This window comes from Mesoplodon densirostris, chromosome 5, assembly GCF_025265405.1.
Source record: "Mesoplodon densirostris isolate mMesDen1 chromosome 5, mMesDen1 primary haplotype, whole genome shotgun sequence".
Taxonomy (NCBI): domain Eukaryota; kingdom Metazoa; phylum Chordata; class Mammalia; order Artiodactyla; family Ziphiidae; genus Mesoplodon; species Mesoplodon densirostris.
The window spans coordinates 148777656-148798162 of NC_082665.1; the positions used below are offsets into that span (position 1 = coordinate 148777656).

The 20507-nt window shown below is 40.6% G+C and overlaps 1 protein-coding gene across 1 annotated transcript; it reads right to left on the minus strand.

The window, feature by feature from the left end:
* Positions 1 to 8275: 8275 nt before the first annotated feature.
* LOC132490581 (14-3-3 protein gamma-like) lies at positions 8276 to 13214 on the minus strand. The gene is given in 4 exon segments (XM_060098902.1): positions 8276 to 8815; positions 8818 to 8928; positions 9030 to 9166; positions 12857 to 13214. Coding segments are annotated over 4 exon segments (1146 nt in total).
* Positions 13215 to 20507: the final 7293 nt, after the last annotated feature.

Below are 20507 nucleotides of genomic sequence, written 5' to 3' on the forward strand. Positions count from 1 at the left end.
GAGCCATAAAAGTGGGAAGTGGGAAGAACGAAGTAAAGGGTGTTTTGGGTACAGAGTAGTTTGTGCAAAGGCTGAGAATGAAGAGTCAGTATGGGAGGACCAGGTGCTAAAGAGGTTGGGAATGGCTACAGCACAGAGGGCTGTCTGTGAATGTGAGAGAGGGGCTGGGGAGTTGGGGAGTTGGACAGAAGCCAGGACATGGAGGGCTTGTAGGCCATGGAGTAAACATGAAGGGTCTAATGGGTCTCTTAAGGATTTTGGACTCCATCCCAAGTGTGGTGGCAAGCCAATGATGGGCTTGAGAGGGGAGGGATAAGCTCATCGTTACATCTTGCTTACTTACTTTGGTTGCATATGGAGAATGGGATTGACTAGTGGGCAACTACTAACAACAGGCAATCCAGAAGGTTTCTGAGGGAGCCTTTTATGGTGGTCTGGACTTATGGTGGCCTGGACTGAAGGAGTGGCAATGCCAATGGAGAGAAGTAGATGGATTTGAGGTTTACTTAAAAGGTTTTATTAGTCTGGGTTCTTAATTGCAGAAAACAGAATCATTCCAGGTGATTTAAGCAGGAAGGGATTTATTATAAGATATTAAGTAGCTCACAAAATGTATAGGAAGACTCAGGGAATAGACTCTAGGCTGAGCTTCCAGAAAAACCGCTAGAGGAGGTGGTAGAGAAATCCCTCTGCTACAGCTGCTTCTGTCACTATCAAACTCAGAACTACACTGTCTCTGCTGCTACCCACATCGGCAACATGGATGCCCCACACCCTGCCTCTTTTACATAACTCAGTTTTGATCAAAGCGTCATGCAACTTTATCTAATGAGAAGAACCTTAATCACATAGGTCCCCCCTAGTGGCAAGGAAGCAAGAGAAATGTACAATCTCTGTACGGGAAGTCATGCTAGAAAGTAATTGGAATGGCATTGAGTGAGTCAACATGCAGTACCTGTTTCAAAGGTGGCAGGGCTGATAGGCTTTGGTGAATGATTTTGAGGAGAGTAAGAGAGAAGAAGGATTAAGAAAAGCCCCTAATTCCAGCTTAGATCCTGAGAGTATCATGGTAGATTTTTATTAAAGTAAAAACATGGCAGAAGGAGAACTTCTTTGGAGGTTGGAGAAAGGAGAGAGATAAGTTCATTTGGGTAGAGATTGACTTTGAGATATCTGTGGGTTGTATGTACAAAGGCGACCCCTGGATAGTTAGATGTAGGCATCTGGAGGTATAGATTAATGAGTTATCAGTATATGGATGGCACCTGATGAGAGAGACGAGACAGTCATTAAAGGAATGAGATCATATGGGAATAGAGTATAGCATCTGTAGCATGGAGGGCCAAAGATAAGAACCTTGGGAATACTACCAACGCTAGAGGACAGGCAGAGCAAGAGGCATCAGCAAAGGCACTGGGAAGGGTTGACCAGAGAGGTGGAAGGAAGTTGGAATGTGGGTCATGGAAAGCAAGAGAAAAGAGGGTTTGGAAGAGAAGAGAGAGTGTGACAGTGTCGAATGCTGCTAGAGGTCAAGCAAATGGAGGACTGAATGGTGTCCAGTGGATTGAATGATTTAAGAGGTCATTCATTTCTCTTCTCTTTTCTTTTGAGGGCAATTTAAGTCTAGTGAGAGGGAAGAAAGTCAGATGTAGGGAGCGGAGGAGTGCATAGGATGTGGGGAAGAGGAGAGGATGGCAGTAGATATCTCTTTCCATAAGTTTGGCCATGAAAGGAGAGATGAGAAAGGGATATGGGATTGAAGGAATATGGGGGGTGGGTGAGAAGGCATGGCTAGAGTGTATAAATGCTGATAAACAGGAGAGAGGAAGAGGAATAAGGTTCAGAAGAGAGATGGGATAATTGAGAGATTGAGGTCCCTAAGAAGATAGACGGGGTAAAGCCAGAGTTTAGGCAGGTAGAGAGAGAGAGACATTCATTCATTCAATTATTTTTATTCATTCATTCATTTAATTAGTTTTTTTCTGAGCCACTGCTTCCTTCAGCTGGGTATTGTGTAGTTCAGAGGCCATTAAGTATTTCTTCATTGAATCATCCTTCTATTTGCTCTTGAATTCATTCATTCTCTACTCACTCACTTAATCCTCCCTCCCTCCCTCTTTTCCTCCCTCCCTTCCTTCCTTCCTCCTTTCCTTCCTCCTTTCATGGGCTCATCCTGGGCCAAGGTAGGGACAGTCCTTTGGGTCACTTTTCTTTCTGAGCCATCTGCCTCCTTCTCCTGGGCCTTGTGTAGTCCAGAGTTCACTATGAAATTCTCCATTCAATCATCCTTCTAGTTGCTCTTGAATTTATTTACTATATCAAACGTGCCAATACTTTATTCACCCATTCAGCTACTTACTCATTTATTTATTCATTCATTTATTAATTAATTTGTTCATTTATTCATATTCTATTTACTCATTCATTCATTCATTCATTCACTCACACATTCCCACTTAACTCATTTACTCAACTGACATTTATGTGTTGGTCATTGTGGGGATAGAGGAGAACCGTGGATCAGTTCAGAATCTGGAATTCAGAACTGTCTGCTTTGGCCAAGGGCACTGGGCAGACCCATCTTCCTTCTCCTATACACCTCTGCTTGGCTGGTGGCTCTCAAGCTAAGTGCTTCAACTGCTGATGTTCGCACAGATAACCTGGGGATCTTGTTAAATGAAAGATTTTGGTTCAGTAGTTATGGGTGAGGCTTAAGATGCAGCATCTCTGACAAGACCCCAGGTTAGATCTATGTTTCTGGTCTTCAGACCACATTCTGTGTAGCAAGAGTCTTGATCAGTGCTGTCCAATAGACATGTTAGTGTGGCCAGATAATATTTAGGATGCCCAGTTTAATTAATGAATTTCAGATAAACAATGAATTTTATTTCTAGAATAAGTATGTCCCAAATAGCACATGGGACATATTTATACAAACAATTTACTAAATATACTTTAAAAATTTGTGTTTATTTGAAATTCAAACTAACCTGGACATCCAGTATTTTTATTTCCTAAATCTGGAAAGCTTATATATGATCTGAGCCACAAATGTGAATCACATATGTAATTTAGAATGTTCTAATAGCTACATTTTAAAAAGTAAAAAGAGGTAGGTGAATTAAAGAATATACTTTATTTAACCCAATATATCCAAAATACCATTTCAACATATTATTAATGTAAATATTATTAGTGAGATATTTCTCATTCTCTTTTTTGTACGAAGCCTTTGATATCCAGTGTATATTTTACACTTACATCTCATTTTGAATTAGCCACATTTCAAGTGCTCAGTAGCCTCGTGTCGCTAATGGCTACTGTGTTGAACAGCTCAGGTCCAACTCTCCCTAGCTATTCCTATTTCACTGACCTGGGGCATGAGCTTTAAAAGCTCCAATGATTCCAATGTGCAACCTGGTTGCCACTTCTGCTCTTTCAGGGCTGCCTGGTCACAGATCATTCCGTGATGAGCGGCAGCCGCCACAAGAGGGAGCCATCCCTTTGGCATAAAGGCTTCTCAAAGCTGCCCGGTCTTCACTAGGTAGGGACTCGGGAAAAGCTGGACGAATCCATGAGCTGGACCTGATCCTCAGTTTCCCTCACACTCGCTTTCCCAGCCAAGGTTTCCCACAGCCTGGGCCGCTACTGCAGATCTCTCTGTTAAGTTGCTCCATAATTATCCCTTTCCTCTGCTGTATCTTGATCTCCCTTCTCCCACCATCATAAGGTCTTTCCCCCCTTAGCAGTTTGTAAGGTACGAAGACTAGGAACCAGGGGTCCTAGAGATTGGGGTCGTATCCCAGCTCTGCTACTGACGAGCGAAGCGCCGTTTCAGGGCTTCCCATAATCGTTGCCAGCTTCTTCACTAGTGTGGAAATACTATCAATCTCATAAGCATGTCGAGAAAGGACAACGTGTGATGATATACTTAGTGTCCAGGAGATACTCCTAAGAAAGTGAAACGACGTAGGCACTCAGGGAGTAACAGTTCATTCCCCCCCGGCCCCCCTACAGATGTGTTGGAATGTGACACACCTAACATATTAGCTCCCAAACTTGGCTGTACCACAGGATCATCGAACGAACTTATGCCTAAATCCTATTTCCTGATCCTCCCAGAGATTCTGCTTCAGTAGGTCTGGGATGAGGCCAGTATGGATTGTGAATTTTAAAGAAGTTCTCCAGGTGATTCTGAGAAGCCAGCCTGGTACTGGTTTTGTGGCTCATGTGGGAACCACTGACATGTGGAAGGAACAGGGGATTTGGAATCAGGGGTCCTGGGCTTCACTTCATGCCTTGCTGTTTACCTAACTTCTCTGAGCCTCTGTCATGCCATTGCTAAAGGAGACAGTGTAAGACCCCTGCCCAGGAGGTGGTGAGATATATAAGGCAGAGTAAGGGCTGGGTAGCCATGCTCCATCCTTTCCCCACCCCTTTCTATGCCCCCTCTTTCCTAAGTCCCTGGCCTGCCTACTGTTTCTTGCACAGGCCATTCTTTCTCACCTCCCAACCACTCCACACCTTTCCTGTTATTGGGATGTCCTCTGTTTCTTTCTCTGTCCGAGCTGGGCCAGCTAAACCAACCGCGCTGCTTGCTTCCCTTGGACTTATTAGATTTTGTCTTTGGTGTCCTATTGCTCCACCCTGGTTTCGATCAGTTTCTTTGATGGAGCAATGAGTTTATCCTTGGGCCAATTCAAACGTGGCCTTTTCTATCTCCTCATCACTCTTCCCACACTACTCCCCACCCTGCCTCCCACTTCACTCAGCCCCAAGGAGCCGGACTTAGCTGACAGGTCTTCATAGGAGGCGATGGGTGCCATCGAGGAAGGAAAGAGGAGAAGTTCCATGTGGGAAACAGCAAAGAAGACAACCTTTGCAGGTTTTGGTCTGAAACAGATTTGCTCTACAGCAAACCTATCAAAAACAGAGCTAGAAGACAGATGCCAAAAGGTTAATATCTTACCAGGTCTCATATATAAATGATATTAAATGAAGGTTGCAGTTTTGATGAATATCATGGATTAAACATTCTGATTTTTCACTTGAGACAGTAATTGTATCTTAAAGTGACTGTAGGATTGTCAACCAAGAGTGAGCAGAAAAATCATGGGCTTGCTACAGTTTTCATCTAGTCGCAGAGGAAATTTACGCTCACTGACCAAACTTTAAAGTGACAATACCCGACCCAAAATAAAATTGCCTTTTTATTAGGTCAGCACTGGTAACTATTCAACGTACTGGCCATACCCAGTATTCTTAACCTCTTTATTTATTTATTTGTTCAGATCTGTAAGTTTATCTGCTCAGTGTACGACAGCTACATAATGATTCACATTCCTGATATTCCATCACTGAGGAAAACTGCTAAGAATGGTCCGTGTGTGAAATAATTCCTTAGAGAAACACGGAGCTGGAAAAATAATCACTGATTAGACCTTAAAAATAGTTCACTGCATAACATGACAAAAAGCAAAACGCTCATTCAGAGAATATATTCGTTGTTCTCCTACACTATAATAGTTATAATTTCACCATGACAAACACCAGACATTAAGATTAAGATAACACTGGTGTTTCTTTTGCTTCCCCTCCCACCCTTAAAAACAAAATATATAACTGCATGTCACTATAGCAACATCCAAAACAGATCCATTTGTTACGATCACTATTTGGTAGAGCAAACTTTACCCCCAAAAGGAAAAATTCAATTAAAAAAACTTTTAAAAATTTGAAGACTTAATTTTTTTTTGTCGTAGGAATACATAACACCTACAGTATAAGTCAATAAATTTCAAGCTACTGTATAGACATACAACACCAGCACGCACAGTAGTGTATCACTAGGCTGATGGAGGAGTAATCATTTCACTGGAGACAAAGCATCCTAGGCAAGTGCATTTCTTTAAAAATAAAGAAAAGAAAAGAAACCATTCAAGCTGCTTAAATATCAAGTCTCCCATTCCCTCCTTCATTTTTAGCCCTCAGATATGGTTTTACCTTGCATTATTCTAAAAAGCAGCCAGAGCCAAAGCTGAAATTTAAAAGGAAGATAGGTTTTGTAATTCCAGCAAATCATTTCCAAATGCTACAAGGAAGGACACAACACCGCTCACTGGGCATGAAGATAAATTAAGGAAATCCCAACCTACACCCCTCCCCCCAAATCTGTTCCCATCCGTGACATTGACCTTAGGCCCCTGTTAGGGCACAGAAGCTATAAAGCTCTCTTCTGTTAGTTCTTCTGGTAGGTTTGGTTTGTTGGGACTTCCGCTCTAGCATATGGAGGGGGCCTTCTAAGGAAAGTCATGCTGGGTAACTGTGCCACATTACAGAGCATCGTCACACTCTTCTATCTTCACTGTCACCTGGATCCTGGTCAACACGTGCATTTCACAACTGGAAGCTCCATTTTTGTTTTAGCAAAAGCAACTGTCAGGTTTTCCTCAATTACGATTCATTCCTCTCCCTGCCTAAATAAAACAAAGAAACAAACAAGTCTGGTGTCATTACCTATCTCAGCAGTTCACACTGTTACTGACCTTATCAAAAAGGCTGAATGCACATGCAACAGGTCGTGTGTTAAGACTTATCCAAAATGAGAACCAAGGACCTAAGGCTAACTGAAACCAACTTGTGGAAACAACATCGTGGTTTCCTTCAATTCTAAAACGTGTACAGATGGTACAAATCAATTTCCAAATTCTATGCTTTCATTAAAAAGAAAAAAATACATAGAAAAAGATTTGGTCAAATAGGAGTTAAGTATTTATTATCTGATAATGATTTTAGTTTATTTTCCTACAACGATTATTTGGGGAAGGAGTGTTTTCAGGGAGGAAAAACTGACACACGAGGCTCCCGACATTGGACAGAATGTTTTTTTAATTTTTATTTTTTTAATTATTTTTTTTATTAGTTTCTGCTTTATAACAAAGTGAATCAGTTATACATATACATACATATGTTCCCATATCTCTTCCCTCTTGCGTCTCCCTCCCTCCCACCCTCCCTATCCCACCCCTCTAGGTGGTCACAAAGCACCGAGCTGATCTCCCTGTGCTCTGCGGCTGCTTCCCACTATCTATCTACCTTACGTTTGGTAATGTATATATGAATAGAGCTCTTCCTTTAGGATTTTTCTACCAGTAAGCTCCTAGCCCCTGAGTTTTCACACACTGCACTGCAGATTTTCTCAAAACGACCGCCAACTTCTACAGCCCAACAGCTTTTCAACCCACCCGAGTGCAGGCCCTGGGCACAAGGTACAGTCGGGAGGACTCAGGTGAGGAGGGAGACAGCGGTGCAGTCCCTGAGGAAGGAGCTACGGCAGCTGAAGAAAATCAGGATTTCTCTGGAAACATCAGCCCAATAAATGACACACAGACCTGAATTTTCTCTATTTTTGTGGTGTTGAACGTTTCTATTAAAGTGATTAATCATTTTTGTGGTGGATTTAAGTTAAGAAGAAAGAAAGACAAAAATCGCACAGCCATCTGCCAAGCACCTATTAACCAAAACCTAAAGTAGCTTTGAGTCTCCTCAGGCAAGCCTTTTCGCCTAGGAGATGGATAACAGCAAAAGCAACCTGGATGAGGCTGAATAAGGATGTAAAAGCCAAAATAAGAAAAACACACAATCCATGGCTTGATGTCATATATGGCTGTAATGTAGAAATACTGTAAACTGCAACTTAGTGTTAATACTGTCAACTAATCAGAAACTTCTGAAAACTGGCAAAGCCTAACCCACAAGGATAAATATACCTTATGTTCTAAGTCTATCAGTTTGGGATTTTAACTATTCCATGTCCGGTAGAGTACACCCTGAAAAACAAGATGCACAGCTAAAAGAGATGAGCTAGAAAGTACCCAGAACTTAAAAGACAAGAGCATATGTACATAAAAATCCTTACTGGAACCACAGAACTTATTGAATGAGGGCTATTCCGTTTAAGTTTCCTTTTCATCTTAAAACCCTATTTTCTAGCAATAAGTTAAATTAAGGACAGCTCCACTTGCATTAATCTACAGAACAGTCCATATGCCAGTGTGAGGCTGCTATTCCAATACCAGCACAGCTAGCCTGACTTTCCACTAGTGGTATTTTGGCAAAAATGTCAAAGAGGCGATCAAAGACAGGACAGGTCAAGGGTTTCTCCCTAGGAAGGTCATCGCTCCCTTTCCCTCCCCCACCCGACCCACAACTCATGGGAAATAAATAAAGACTGCAGTAGTAGCATCAGCGTGTACTGCCAGTCCACCTGGGGGTCTTAATTGCTGCCTACTCCACCGTCGTCATCTTGCTGATTGCTTGTCCAGAGCATGAGGTTCTCGTGGAGGAGCTGCATGATGAGCGTGGAGTCCCTGTAGGAGTCCTTGTTGAGAGTGTCGAGCTCGGCAATGGCGTCATCAAAAGCGGTCTTGGCCAAGTGGCAGGCTTGCTCTGGGGCGTTCTGGATCTCATAGTAGAAAACGGAGTAGTTAAGGGCCAGGCCTAATCTAATGGCGTGAGTGGGCTGCATGTGCTCCTTGCTAATCTCATGGGCTTCGCTGTAGGTCTTCTCAGATGACTCCCCAACGATCGCCTTCTTCTCTCCAGTGGTGACTTTGGCCAGGTAGCGGTAATAGTCCCCTTTCATCTTCAGGTAAAACACTTTGCTCTCATACTGGGTCTCACTGCAATTCTTGATCAGGTAGTTATCCAGCAGGCTCAGCACATCCTGACATACAGCCTCCAACTCCTTCTCTATTTTTTCACGGTAAGCACGGACCATCTCTATCTTCTCATTACCATCTGCAGATGTCTTCTCTTAGTGCTACTAATGACCCTCCAGGAAGAACGGCGTGCCCCAACTACATTCTTGCAGGCCACAGAGAGAAGGTTTCTTTCTTCATTGGACAGTGGCTCATTCAGTTCTGTCACCTGCAGGAGCGACGGGCGACTAGTCCCCAAGTCGACCCAGTGAAAGCCTGCGTCTGCGAAGGGGCTGGGGTGAGGTGGTGGGGTGGGGGTGGGGAACTCACGTTCTTCATGGCCACGGCCATGTCGTTGTAGCGCTCCACCTGCTCCACCAGCCGGGCTTTCTGCACCAGTTGCTTGCTGTCCACCACCTTCACGGGCTGGGTCAGGCCAGGCAAGGAGACCGGGGTGGCCTGAAGGGCTCAGAGGGCGGCTGCGGGCATGGCTGGAGTCCGTGTGCCAGAAGGACCAACCCACAAAATGAGCGGCTGAGGTGACGGTGCGAAGGCTGCGGCTCGAGCTGTGACTGCGGGACCTGGAGCGAGGTTGCTCTTAACCTCTTTATTTTAATTTTTTTTAATATAATGGGATAATTTTTTATGCTATTACATCAAAATTTACCCCAGTCTTTTAAAACCCTGCGTAGTATTCCATCATTTGTCTATACTGTAATTTATTTCACATGATCCAGCAATCCCACTCCTGGGCATATATCTAGAGAAAACTCTTAACTTGAAAAGATACACGCACCCCAATGTTCAAAGCAGCACTATTCACAAGAGCCAAGGCATGGAAGCAATGTAAATGTCCATTGACAGATGAATGGGTAAAGATGTGGTATGATGGAATATTACTCAGCTATGAAAAAGAATGAAATGATGCCGTTTTCAGCAACATGGTTGGACTTAGAGATTATCATACTAAGTGAAGTAAGCCAGACAGAGAAAGACATATATCATATGATATCACTTATATGTGGAATCTAAAAAAATAATACAAATGAACTTATTTATAAAACAGAAATAGACTCACAGACATAGAAAACAAATTTATGATTACCCAAGTGTAAAGCGGCGGAGGGATGAATTTGGAATTTGAGATTAACAGGTATAGATTACTATATATAAAATAGATAACAAACAAGGACCTACTGTATAGCACAGGGAACTATATTCAATATCTTGTAGTAACCTATAATGGAAAAGAATATATGTATCTATATATCTATCTATCTATATATATATATATTCTAATCACTTTGCTATACACATGAAACATTGTAATCAATTATACCCAGTAAAAAAAAGGGAAAAAATTTGGCTAGTTTAAAAAATAATCAATTGCATATAATGTATATTTAGTTGTTTCCAATTTTTAAATTATAATTATTTATAATGACATCAATGATATTGATATCTTAGAACATAAATCTTTTCCCCCTCATTTCATTATTTCCTTAGGATAAACTCCCTGAAGTGAAATATCTGGTATGAGCATAAAAAAGATACATATTTAAAATTTTGATCATATTGTCCTCTCAAAAAGTTAGATCAGCTTATACTCCTGCTAAAAAACAGTATATTTAAATGACAATTTTCCATGCCCTCAAAAACTGAGGATTATCAATATTTTATTACTTTCAAGAAAGAATAGATGGAAGTGATGCCCCATTTAAACCTGCAATTCTTTGATTATTTTCTGCCAAGTACCTTTTTCTGTATTTGTGGACATCTTTATTTCTTCTCTTTTGATTTGCTTGTTCATGTTCATGAGCAAAGTTTTAATCAGATTAATAATTCCATTACAAGGTTGTGTCTTAATATCTTCTTTCAGTGAAATTAATGTCAAATTGGTGGGCAGAGGTCTCTACCCTCCAATTATATATGATTAATGTCTCCAATTACTGTCTTAGATTAAAGTACTTTTCAGATTCTTATCTTCTGTGCAACTCAAGGTTTTATGGTATTCTTATTTATTTTTTAGAAGAATGTGAGTGTAGCGTGAAGCTCACTCAGACAGAAATAAGGTTGCTAATGTGGACTTTGGTAGGGAAGGAAGCTGCCTCTCTGTGGGACCTACTCATTGATTCTAAAACCAGACCATCCAGATCTATTTGAAACAATCTTTGAGGATGTTTATTAAGACCAAAAAGAAGTTTGTTAATGAGATTGAACTCAATTTTTTTGCTGGACAGTTAACTTAAATATAAATGTATCCATCTGATGAAGCATATACTGATAGGTTATGTCATCACTTTCAATTTTCTTTTCACTATGGAGCTTTTTGAAAGTCTTCACCTGGGATGAGGAATAGAATGGTCACTCCTGGCCCTTTGGCAGTGACCGGGTTTCTGGGAACCTTTTCTGTGTGTCTCCATAGTTCTTTCTGTGCCAGACACATCTTTACATGAGATGTAATGGTGACTCTTGTTGGCTGATCCTTTCTGCTCTTTCTGTCATGTTTCAGTCCAGTGTAAGGGCCCCGTGTAATCATGAGAGTAAAGCTCAGGGATTTTCTTCCCTCCAGTATGTTTTGCAAAATGCAGTGAAGGAGCTGAAGCCATAGGTTACAAACCTAAGACAATTTTCCTTCCCCGGTGTCTACTCCAACCCAGTCTTGGAATAGTCCTCTACTACTCATGGATGACATCCCAAGCAGACCCTGCTTTCCCAATCTTCCTTAGACACAAAAGGTCCACAAATCAGAGATCAAGAAAAGGTCCCATTTCAGTGATCAGTATGTCCACTCTAACTACGGTGTGCGTCCACTGTTATATGACACCCACAGAGGATCACTTGTCAACATTTCCTCCCTCTATAGGACCAAATTATTTTCAGTATAATCATGAAAGGGAACAAATATTAACAACGGCCAAAGAAAAAAACATAAACAGTGCAAGTTTTCTTTTCTCAAACGTCCATATATAATCATGTCAGGAACTAAAAAATAAGTAAAAATAAAACAAATTCTACAATACAGGAAAGGGGAAAAGTAGTGAATTAATACTTTCTACTTAGGTTACGATTATTTTAAAGAAAGAAAAAATTACACTGTAGTTTGCACTCAGCTTTAAATTTTAAACCAAGAAAAACTCCAAGTGGTCTCAGAGAATGACAGATTTGAAATAACATATGTTCTTTGTCTTTACAATAACCATGCTATCACGGCTTATTTCAAATCTACTGATTAAGTGCAGGGATATGAAGTATGACAGGAGCTGGAGATACTAAACTGTGCCTGAAGCAAACACAATGATTCTGAACCCTTAAAACTTACTCTTAAAACTAATGTGTGCAGCTAAGTTTAAGTGTGTTGGGGTCAACTGGGCAGCAGGAAATTTTCCGAATTAACTTCCAGGCAGAAACTGTTTACTAAAAGAGAAGTAATAAAAATATCCTAATTTGGAGCCTACATATATAGTACTCAAGAGTATCCACAGCAATTGTTTAGATATTAGACCAACAAAAGATACTTTTGGGGGGGAGAAGTTTATCATAGACATTCTATAGAATTGTCACATGATGATGATAAAAAGCAGATTGACGTTGATTAGACTTTATTATTGCTTTTAAATTCTCTACAGACGATGCCTACCTGATGCCTTGATACCATATCAGCTCTGGAGCTTGGATTCAACCCTCAGGAAAACATAGGAGGAAGATATGAGTTTCGGTCGTTGAGTGAAATCGGGGTCAAAGTAAAAATTATGCTCAGTTATTAAAGAATGGAAAAAGTTACTCTCCTAAACATCTGAGTTTGTGGCTGGAAAGTTGTAGCTTGTTATTCCAGAAACTGCTTCTTGGTGCTTGCTGCTTCCCTTTCTTTCTCTCATCTGAGCCCATAGAGTATGGTTTCTGTTGTATGGGTAGAAGAGATTTTTAACTTTTGTTTTGGAGAGAAGAATTGCTTTGTAAATGGGATCCAAACCAAACACAGACTTCCCCGCCCCACCTTGGGGTGGGTGGGTGGGTGGGGCAGATGCATGAACGTGTAACCTCAGAACACGATTTGCACAGAATTCAGGGAACATCCACGCTCAGTGTCAAGTGGGTCACAGAAGCCCCTTTCATCTCCAATCCCCTCCCCTCTTCAGGGCATTCCACACCCTCACCTTCTTTGCCAATCCCTGGCCTGAGGCTGCTCTCAGGAGCTAAAATGGCAGGTGCCCGTTCATTCCCAATGTCTTCATTCTGAAGAGCATCGATCTGAATATCTGTGGCAGCGAGGGAAGGACCTGCCGTCCTAGAGGGGGACTCTTTCGTAGAGCAATGGAAATGTTTCTGAATCCTGAAATCCAACATGGCTTTGCAAACGACCATGCTGGTGAGTAAGTCTTCAATCAGGATGCCTCTTTGGTGGTGTTTCAGCTTGCAATTAGCTCCAAAGTCCTCAGGGGTTGGCACAATCGGTATGGACCCCCCACTGGGTGTGATAACTCTCCGAAGCATCCCTGGGGGCGCCGTGCCCATGCCAAGAAGGTGCTGCAGCAATTAAAGAATGTTTTCTTCCTGAGCTCTGGGGTGCATTTATCTTCAAGCTAATGTTACGGTTGGCGCTTTCATTTGCCAAAGCTCCATAACAACTGGGCCTCTTATTCCTTCCCAGCCTCATCACGGAGTAAGAGGAGGGTTCAAAACAAAACAAAACCCTCCCTCCAGTGAGGGAGAAGAGGGCTAGTTGAGTATCCACTAGACGCAGTAAGTCAGCCTCATTTCAAGGTCATCTTGTTGACCTATCTCAGGTCCTGCTGAAGCTGTGACCCAGAAGAGGCGCTGTGCCTCTTTTGTCTCCAAGGGCTGGCGGGAGGGAATCTGGGCAGCGGGACGGTGCCCTGCTGGACAATGGGGAGTGTTGACAGAGTGCTCCCATTTATTGGCTGAGAGACTACATCAGTCATTCATTCACAGGCACAAGGTCTAAATTGCAGAACCAATTAACAGCACTAATAGCCCTTGCCTGAATTAATCTTTGAGACAAAGGGAGGAGAAGTGGAAGTGCTATTAGCAAATCAAGCTGTACCATCCCTGCTTTATTGCGCAAATCTCAGTGCCTGTATGTGGCTATTGTGCGCTGACTGCAATTACAGCCCTCATTTAAAAATGATTAAGTGGTTATAATTATTTTTCAATTAAAACTTATATCTTCCATTTATGCAACATTTCAGACTTCAATTACACTTCTTTTGAAAAGTGCCACTGAACCAAAAGATTCCCATTTCCTCTTTGAACCAGGAAACCTGAAACTCAACCCAGATAGGATTTTGATTTCCAACCTTCAGAATTCATTTTATGAAATATACATATCGTGATGAGAGTTCCCAAGCGATACAGAGATGTGTGGTACCTGCTGGAAGTGACCACCGCCACCCAGGGGGTGGGGAGAGAGACAGTTCAGACTCCTCCTGGAGATTTGTGAAGACTGAGAAGAGAAGGTTGTTCCTGCCACTGGAAGGCAGTGTCACCAGGAGAGGTGATACCTGAGGCTAAATGTTTAGAGCACTCAGCTGTGCTCTTGTGACAGTAATGATTGCTGTAAGAAAGGTGTGAAGCTGTAACAGGGAAGAGCCAATTTTGACTCCATGTTGGATCTGTTTCTTTGACTTTAACCTTTGCTTTTTGTTGCTTTTGTTACTATAATCATACATAACGGTCTGTCTCAGGGAACGCTACCCACCTGTGAATGGCTGCAAGAAAGAAGAAATGAACACATCCCCTCCCCAAGGCTGGTCGTTCCAGGAGATGTTTTGCAAGACTGACGACCCTTTTTACTTTACTTCCTCCCCGCCTCGCCCTCTCTGCTGTGCCTTTTTACTTTACTTCCCTCTCTGATTCTACAAAAGAAACTGGCATCCAGACCTGATAAGATGGTTCTTTTGAGACACCAGTCTGCCACCTTCTCGGCCGGCTTTCCGGATCATCTTCCCTGCCTCAACACCTTGTCTCCGATTATTGGCCTGTCATGAGGCAAGCAGAGCGAGCTTGGACTCTATAACAAAGTTTTGAGCAATCTAATTCATTTGATCAATCTAATTCATAAAAATTAGAGCCGTTTCAGAGTTTTCCCCTTAAAACCCATCTCATTTGCTTTTAATGACTTTCTTGAGAAGGAGAGAAAGGAATTGCTAGGCATTACTCATAAACCATAGTCAATTTTATCTTGCTGCTGCTCATAATCGGAGTACATCCATGGCGTTGACCCTCAAGGGGACATCATGGATCATGTGTGTAGTGGTGGAAAAAAAAGGTGTGAGAATCTCTGGGATCTAGAGGAGCCAGTCAGGACTGTGTCCCAGAGCCCTGCTCACCAACTTTAGACCAGAGCTGTAAAAAGCGGTTCTTGGCCTCAGAGAAGCAGTATAAAGTGTTAGTTGCTATCCTCATGGCTGGCTGACCTTGGCCTGCTATTCTAACTGGATATTCTGAGTTAAGAGCCTCAGTTTAATTCTGTGCTGTTGAAGGCATGCATGCCACATGTAATAAGTTTAAAACTCACACAATTAAAAGAAATTATTTATAATTCTTGCTCTTTAGTAACAAAGTCCTGGTTTCTCTGACCTAATTTTGGCTCTGGTGAGGAAAATTATGTCTTAAGAAATGAACGGCAATGGCAGTAATGAAATCTGTTATTTTATGTAGTTTCTATAACCCACCTATGATGTAGATGATATAAAATTAAATTTCCAGATAGGATGAAAGAAGTTGCTCAGAGGGCTATAGGAATTTTGCCCCAGTCACATAGCTAATAAGTGGCTGAGCTGGATTTACTTGTCCATCTTGGCAGCAGTAACGCTATTTCTTAATCACAATAGCTTTATAGAAAGTCTGATAAATGGAAGCGCAAGTAACTTCCTGCCTTGCCCCACTGCCCTCTCTCAGTCCCACCCTCTCCCCACCTACCCACCTTGTTCCTCTTCTTCAGGACAATCATTGATTTTCTTGGCCCTTTACTCTTACATGTGAATTTAAGGATGAGCTTGTCACATTCCATAAATAAAACCCCTGTTGGGATATTGATTGGAATTACATTAAATTTATAGGTTACTTTAGGGAAAACTTGACATCTTTATGAGATTAAGTCTTCCTGTCTATGAACGTGGAGTATCTCTCTGTTTGTTCAGGTCTCCTTTCATGTACTTCAGTCATACTTTATAATTTTTTCATAAAGCACATCTATTTATTCCAAGACTCCTTACAGATTTTAATCATTTGGTACTGTGAATGGGATCTTTCCCTATTATATTTTCTATTTGATTATCACTATTGCATAGAATTTCAATTGATTTTTGTATACAACTCCTAGCTCTAGCAAGCTTGCTGAATTCTCTCATTCTCTCATTTCCTCTTTTCAGTTCTATGTTTGTATGAATTGAATTGCTTGTATTCAGTACCATGGTGGATAGAAGCAATGATGGAGGCATTTTTGCCTTGTTCTTGATTTTAAAGGGACAACCTGTAATGTTTCACCATTAAACATATTATTTGTGTTAGGTTTTGATAAATGCCCTGTCACATGTTAAAGAAATTATTTTCTAAAAGAATAATAATTATTTTATTAGAAGTTACTTTTAATCCTGATTAAGTGTTAAATTTCATCAAATCTTTTCCTGCATTTACTAAGCTAATCACATAGTTTTTCTCATTTAATCTGGTATTGTGGTATATTATATGAATAGACTTCCTTGCATTCCTGCAATATGCCCTATCTTATCAGATTATACGGTTGTATTCAATTTAATGATATTTTACCTAAGTTTTTCCATTTAGTTTTATAAATGAGATTGATCTATAATTCCCTCCCTCCCTCCCTCCCTCCTTCCTTCCTTCCTTCCCTCATTTTAGTGCTGAGCCTGTGCCCTCCCCCACTGTAACAGTGAAGAACAAGCCTGACTCCATATTGGACCTATTCATTTAGCTCTCACCTTTGTGCTCTGTTGCCTGTACTTAGTCTGCAGCTCTGCACTTTTGTAAAGTAATGTCGCCTGTAGCCTGAAATATACCTAATAGCACATTCTCCAGGCTCTGCTTCCCAGGCTTGACCTTTAATGGTATAACACTTTTCCATTCATGTAGAGATAAAAAGTTGCAGAACAGAAAATAATGAGAGTCTTGTTGGAGGTTTACAGGAACATTGTGACCAGACCTACATGGACAGCTGCAGGACCAAAGGATTCTGGCACCAAGAAGTTTGCAACAACTAGCCACACCCCTCCCTTTTAGTATAAAAGATGCCTGAGTTCTAACTCAGGTAAGAAGGTTCCGTGGGACACTAGTTTACCATCTTCTCAGTCTGATGGTTTTCGGAATAAAGTTGCTATTCCTTGCCCCAGCAACTTGTCTCTTGGTTTATTGGCCTGTCATGTGGTGAGCAGTATGAGCTTGGACTCAGTAACACCATCAGTTAATTCCCATCATTCCATATTTTTCCATTCTTTGAAACAGTTTATGTGTGATCAAGATTGTTTATTTAGCACATACTTATTGAGTACTCACTATGTGCCAGGCCCCCTTCTAGTTTCTGGTGATATGGTAACAGAGAAGCAAAAATCTCACTTTACACATTCCTTAATACCTTGACCAAACTCCCCTGGCTCTGGGTCTTTGGGAGTGAAGAAGAGTTTTCCCGTTTTCAACTCAATTTCTTTCATAGTTTTTTGGTTTATTCGGATTTCCTGTTCATCTTCACTTTGTTTTTTAGATTCTTCCTAAGAAATTTTCTAATATATCTGCTTACTAATGTATTGAGAGAAAATTATTTATAGTATTAAATTATGATTTTTAGACTCTGCTGTAGATGTATCTTTTTTTCCTCCACAATATTGCTTATTTCCGCCTTTTCATTCTTACTTAGTCTTGTTAAAATTCTGGTTAAAATTTTGTCTGTTTTGTTATTATTAAACTATTTTTGTTAGTTTTGCAAGGAACCATCTTTTAGTTCCTAATATCTGCCCTTAACTTTACTATTTTCTTCCACTACTTTTTAAAGGACTTTTTGCTTCTAGTTTCTTGAAATGACCACATAACTAATTTATTTCCAATCTGTCCATTAAAAAATGCATTTCTCTAAATATCCTTCCCACAGAAAGGAATCACGGCTTCTTGAAGAATTGCTGAGTCCAGATCTGGGGCAGAAAATGTACAAAATGAGCCTGGAACATCTGTCACAATAGATAACAAAGAAGCTATCAAAGACTACCAGGGTCATAACAATAGGACCCTGAAGCCTAATTAAAGGGGTTGATTGTCATTGGCCAAAGACGGCACAATATGACCGTCAAAAAGAATAATATCTGCAGTGGATTGAAATACATCATGCATATTAAAATCCATGAACTCGTAATGATACTAAAAATATCCTTCATGGAATCTTTGATGTTAGGAGATCAAATTACTTTCCTGAAAACCTTTTAGAAATGGAAAGTGTCAGTATTTATCCTGCTTTTCTGATACAAACCATACCTCGGGGTAACTAAATAGTTGATGAAGGAAAGCTCTTTTCAGAATAATTTTAGTTAATAAATAAAAAATGACATGCTAGGAGATCACCACTTTGCAGCTCTTAATGGTCAAACGAAGGTGGGCAATAATCCCTGATGACTTCTAAAGTCTCCTGAGTTGATGTGCTGGGAGTACACACCACCACCTATGATGTATTCTTGCCAAAAATCCAAACCTTGACCTAATTAGATCTCAACATCTAACTAATAATTTATAGGAAGTACAGGGAAACAAGGAACTTGGTAAATATTCCATGTTAAAAACAAGGAACATTCTGACCCCATGAGGACAGAATCAATAAAATCCAGAACATGGGAAATTCCGCAAGAAAAACACCACTTTTTCAACAAATAATTAGTGAGAGAGAGAGAGAGAGAGAGAGAGAGAGAGAGAGAGAGAGAGAGTTGAACTTATAGATTAAAAGATACCTAAGGTCACATAAGCCAAATGCAATATATAGACCTTGTTTAGAATCCTTATTCAAACTAACTATAAAAAAATTAGTGAGGAATTACTATTAGTTGTTTTAGGTGTGATGACCGAATTGTGGTTTGCTTAATAAAAGAGAGAGATGCTTATCTTTTAGAGACACACACTGAAGGATTTATGGATGGAATGATATGACTTTTTTACTCTGAGATAGTCAAATGCTAATAATGATTGAAGCTGGATAATGGATACATAGGGTTGCATTATACTCTTCTCTACTTTCGTTTGACTTTTTTCCATAATTAAAAGGAATGTACCTAAAGTTTTAAATTTGCTCTGCACTGGGACATGGAGTGTGTGAGCTTTTGTGTGAGCCCTTTAAGAACAGAGTCTCTGTTTCCTACCTCCTCTGGCTCTCCCGTACTCAAGCCTGACTGACCTTAAAAGAAAGATGTTCTGGGGGCTTGTCTTCCTGGTGCAGGACCCCAGGGCTGGGGCCCTTAATATGGGGCTTGGATCCCTCGCTAGTTGGGGAAAACCTTTCCAGTGGTGCTTATCCTCCCATTTGTGAGTTCCCTACCTGGGGGTATGGGTCTTGACTACACCACTTCTCCACCCCTCCTATTCATCTCCTTGTGGTTTCTTCTTTAGATCTTTAGTTGTGGAAAATCTTTTCTGCTAGTTTTCAGGTCATTCACATCAACAGTTGGTCTGTAAGTAGTTGCAATGTTGGTGCGTCTGTGAGAGGAGGTGAGCTCAGGGCCCTCCTACTCTGCCACCTTGGCCACCACTCTGGATTGTTTGTATGTTTGTTTTGATATTGAGTTAGATAATTTCTTTATATAATTTAGATATTAACCCCTTGTCAGATATATCACTGGCAAATATCTTCTCCCATTCAGTAGTTTGCCTTTTTGTTTTGTTGATGGTTTCCTTTGCTGTGCAAAAGCTTTTTAGTTGGATGAAGTCCCATTTATTTACTTTGCTTTGTTGCCTTTGCTTGGGGAGACAGACCCAAAAAAATATTTCTAAGATTGATGTCAAAGAGTGTACTGACTATTTTCTTCTAGGAGTTTATGGTTTCTGGTCTTATGTTTAAGTCTGTAATTCATTTTGAGTTCCTTTTGTATTATGGTTAAAGAAATTGGTCTGGTTTCATTCTTTTGCATTTAGGTGTGCAGTTTCCCCAACACCACTTATTAAAGAGACTGTCTTTTTCCCATTGTATATTCTTGCCTTCTTTGTTGTAGATTAATTAACCATATAACATTGGTATATTTTGGGGGCTCTCTGTTCTGTTTCATTGATTTATATGTCTGTTTTTGTGTGGGTAACATACTGTTTTGATTACTATACCTTTGTGGTATAAGCTGAAGTCAGGGAGCATGATACCTCCAACTTTGTTTTTCTTTATTATTGTTCATTTCTAATTTAATTGTGTTATAGCAAGAAATGTTGTCTGTATAGTATTGATTTGATTCTTTAAAATTATTTTAGACTTCTCTTGTCACCTAATGCAAGGTCAAAATCAATTTAAAAAATAATGAAAAAAATAAGTGTTACATTTAAATTTGTAAGGAATATGTTATTTATTTTGTGGGTTTAGAATTCTCATATCTATTAGATCAAGTTGTTAATTGTGTTGTTCTTTATTCTTACAATTTTTTATTTGTTTGAGCTATTGTGTTTTTTGTATTTTTGTTTTTGTTTTTTGCAGTACGTGGGTCTCTCACTGCTGTGGCCTCTCCCGTTGCAGAGCACAGGCTCCGGATGCGCAGGCCCAGCAGCCATGGCTCATGGGCCCAGCCGCTCCGCGGCATGTAGGATCTTTCCAGACTG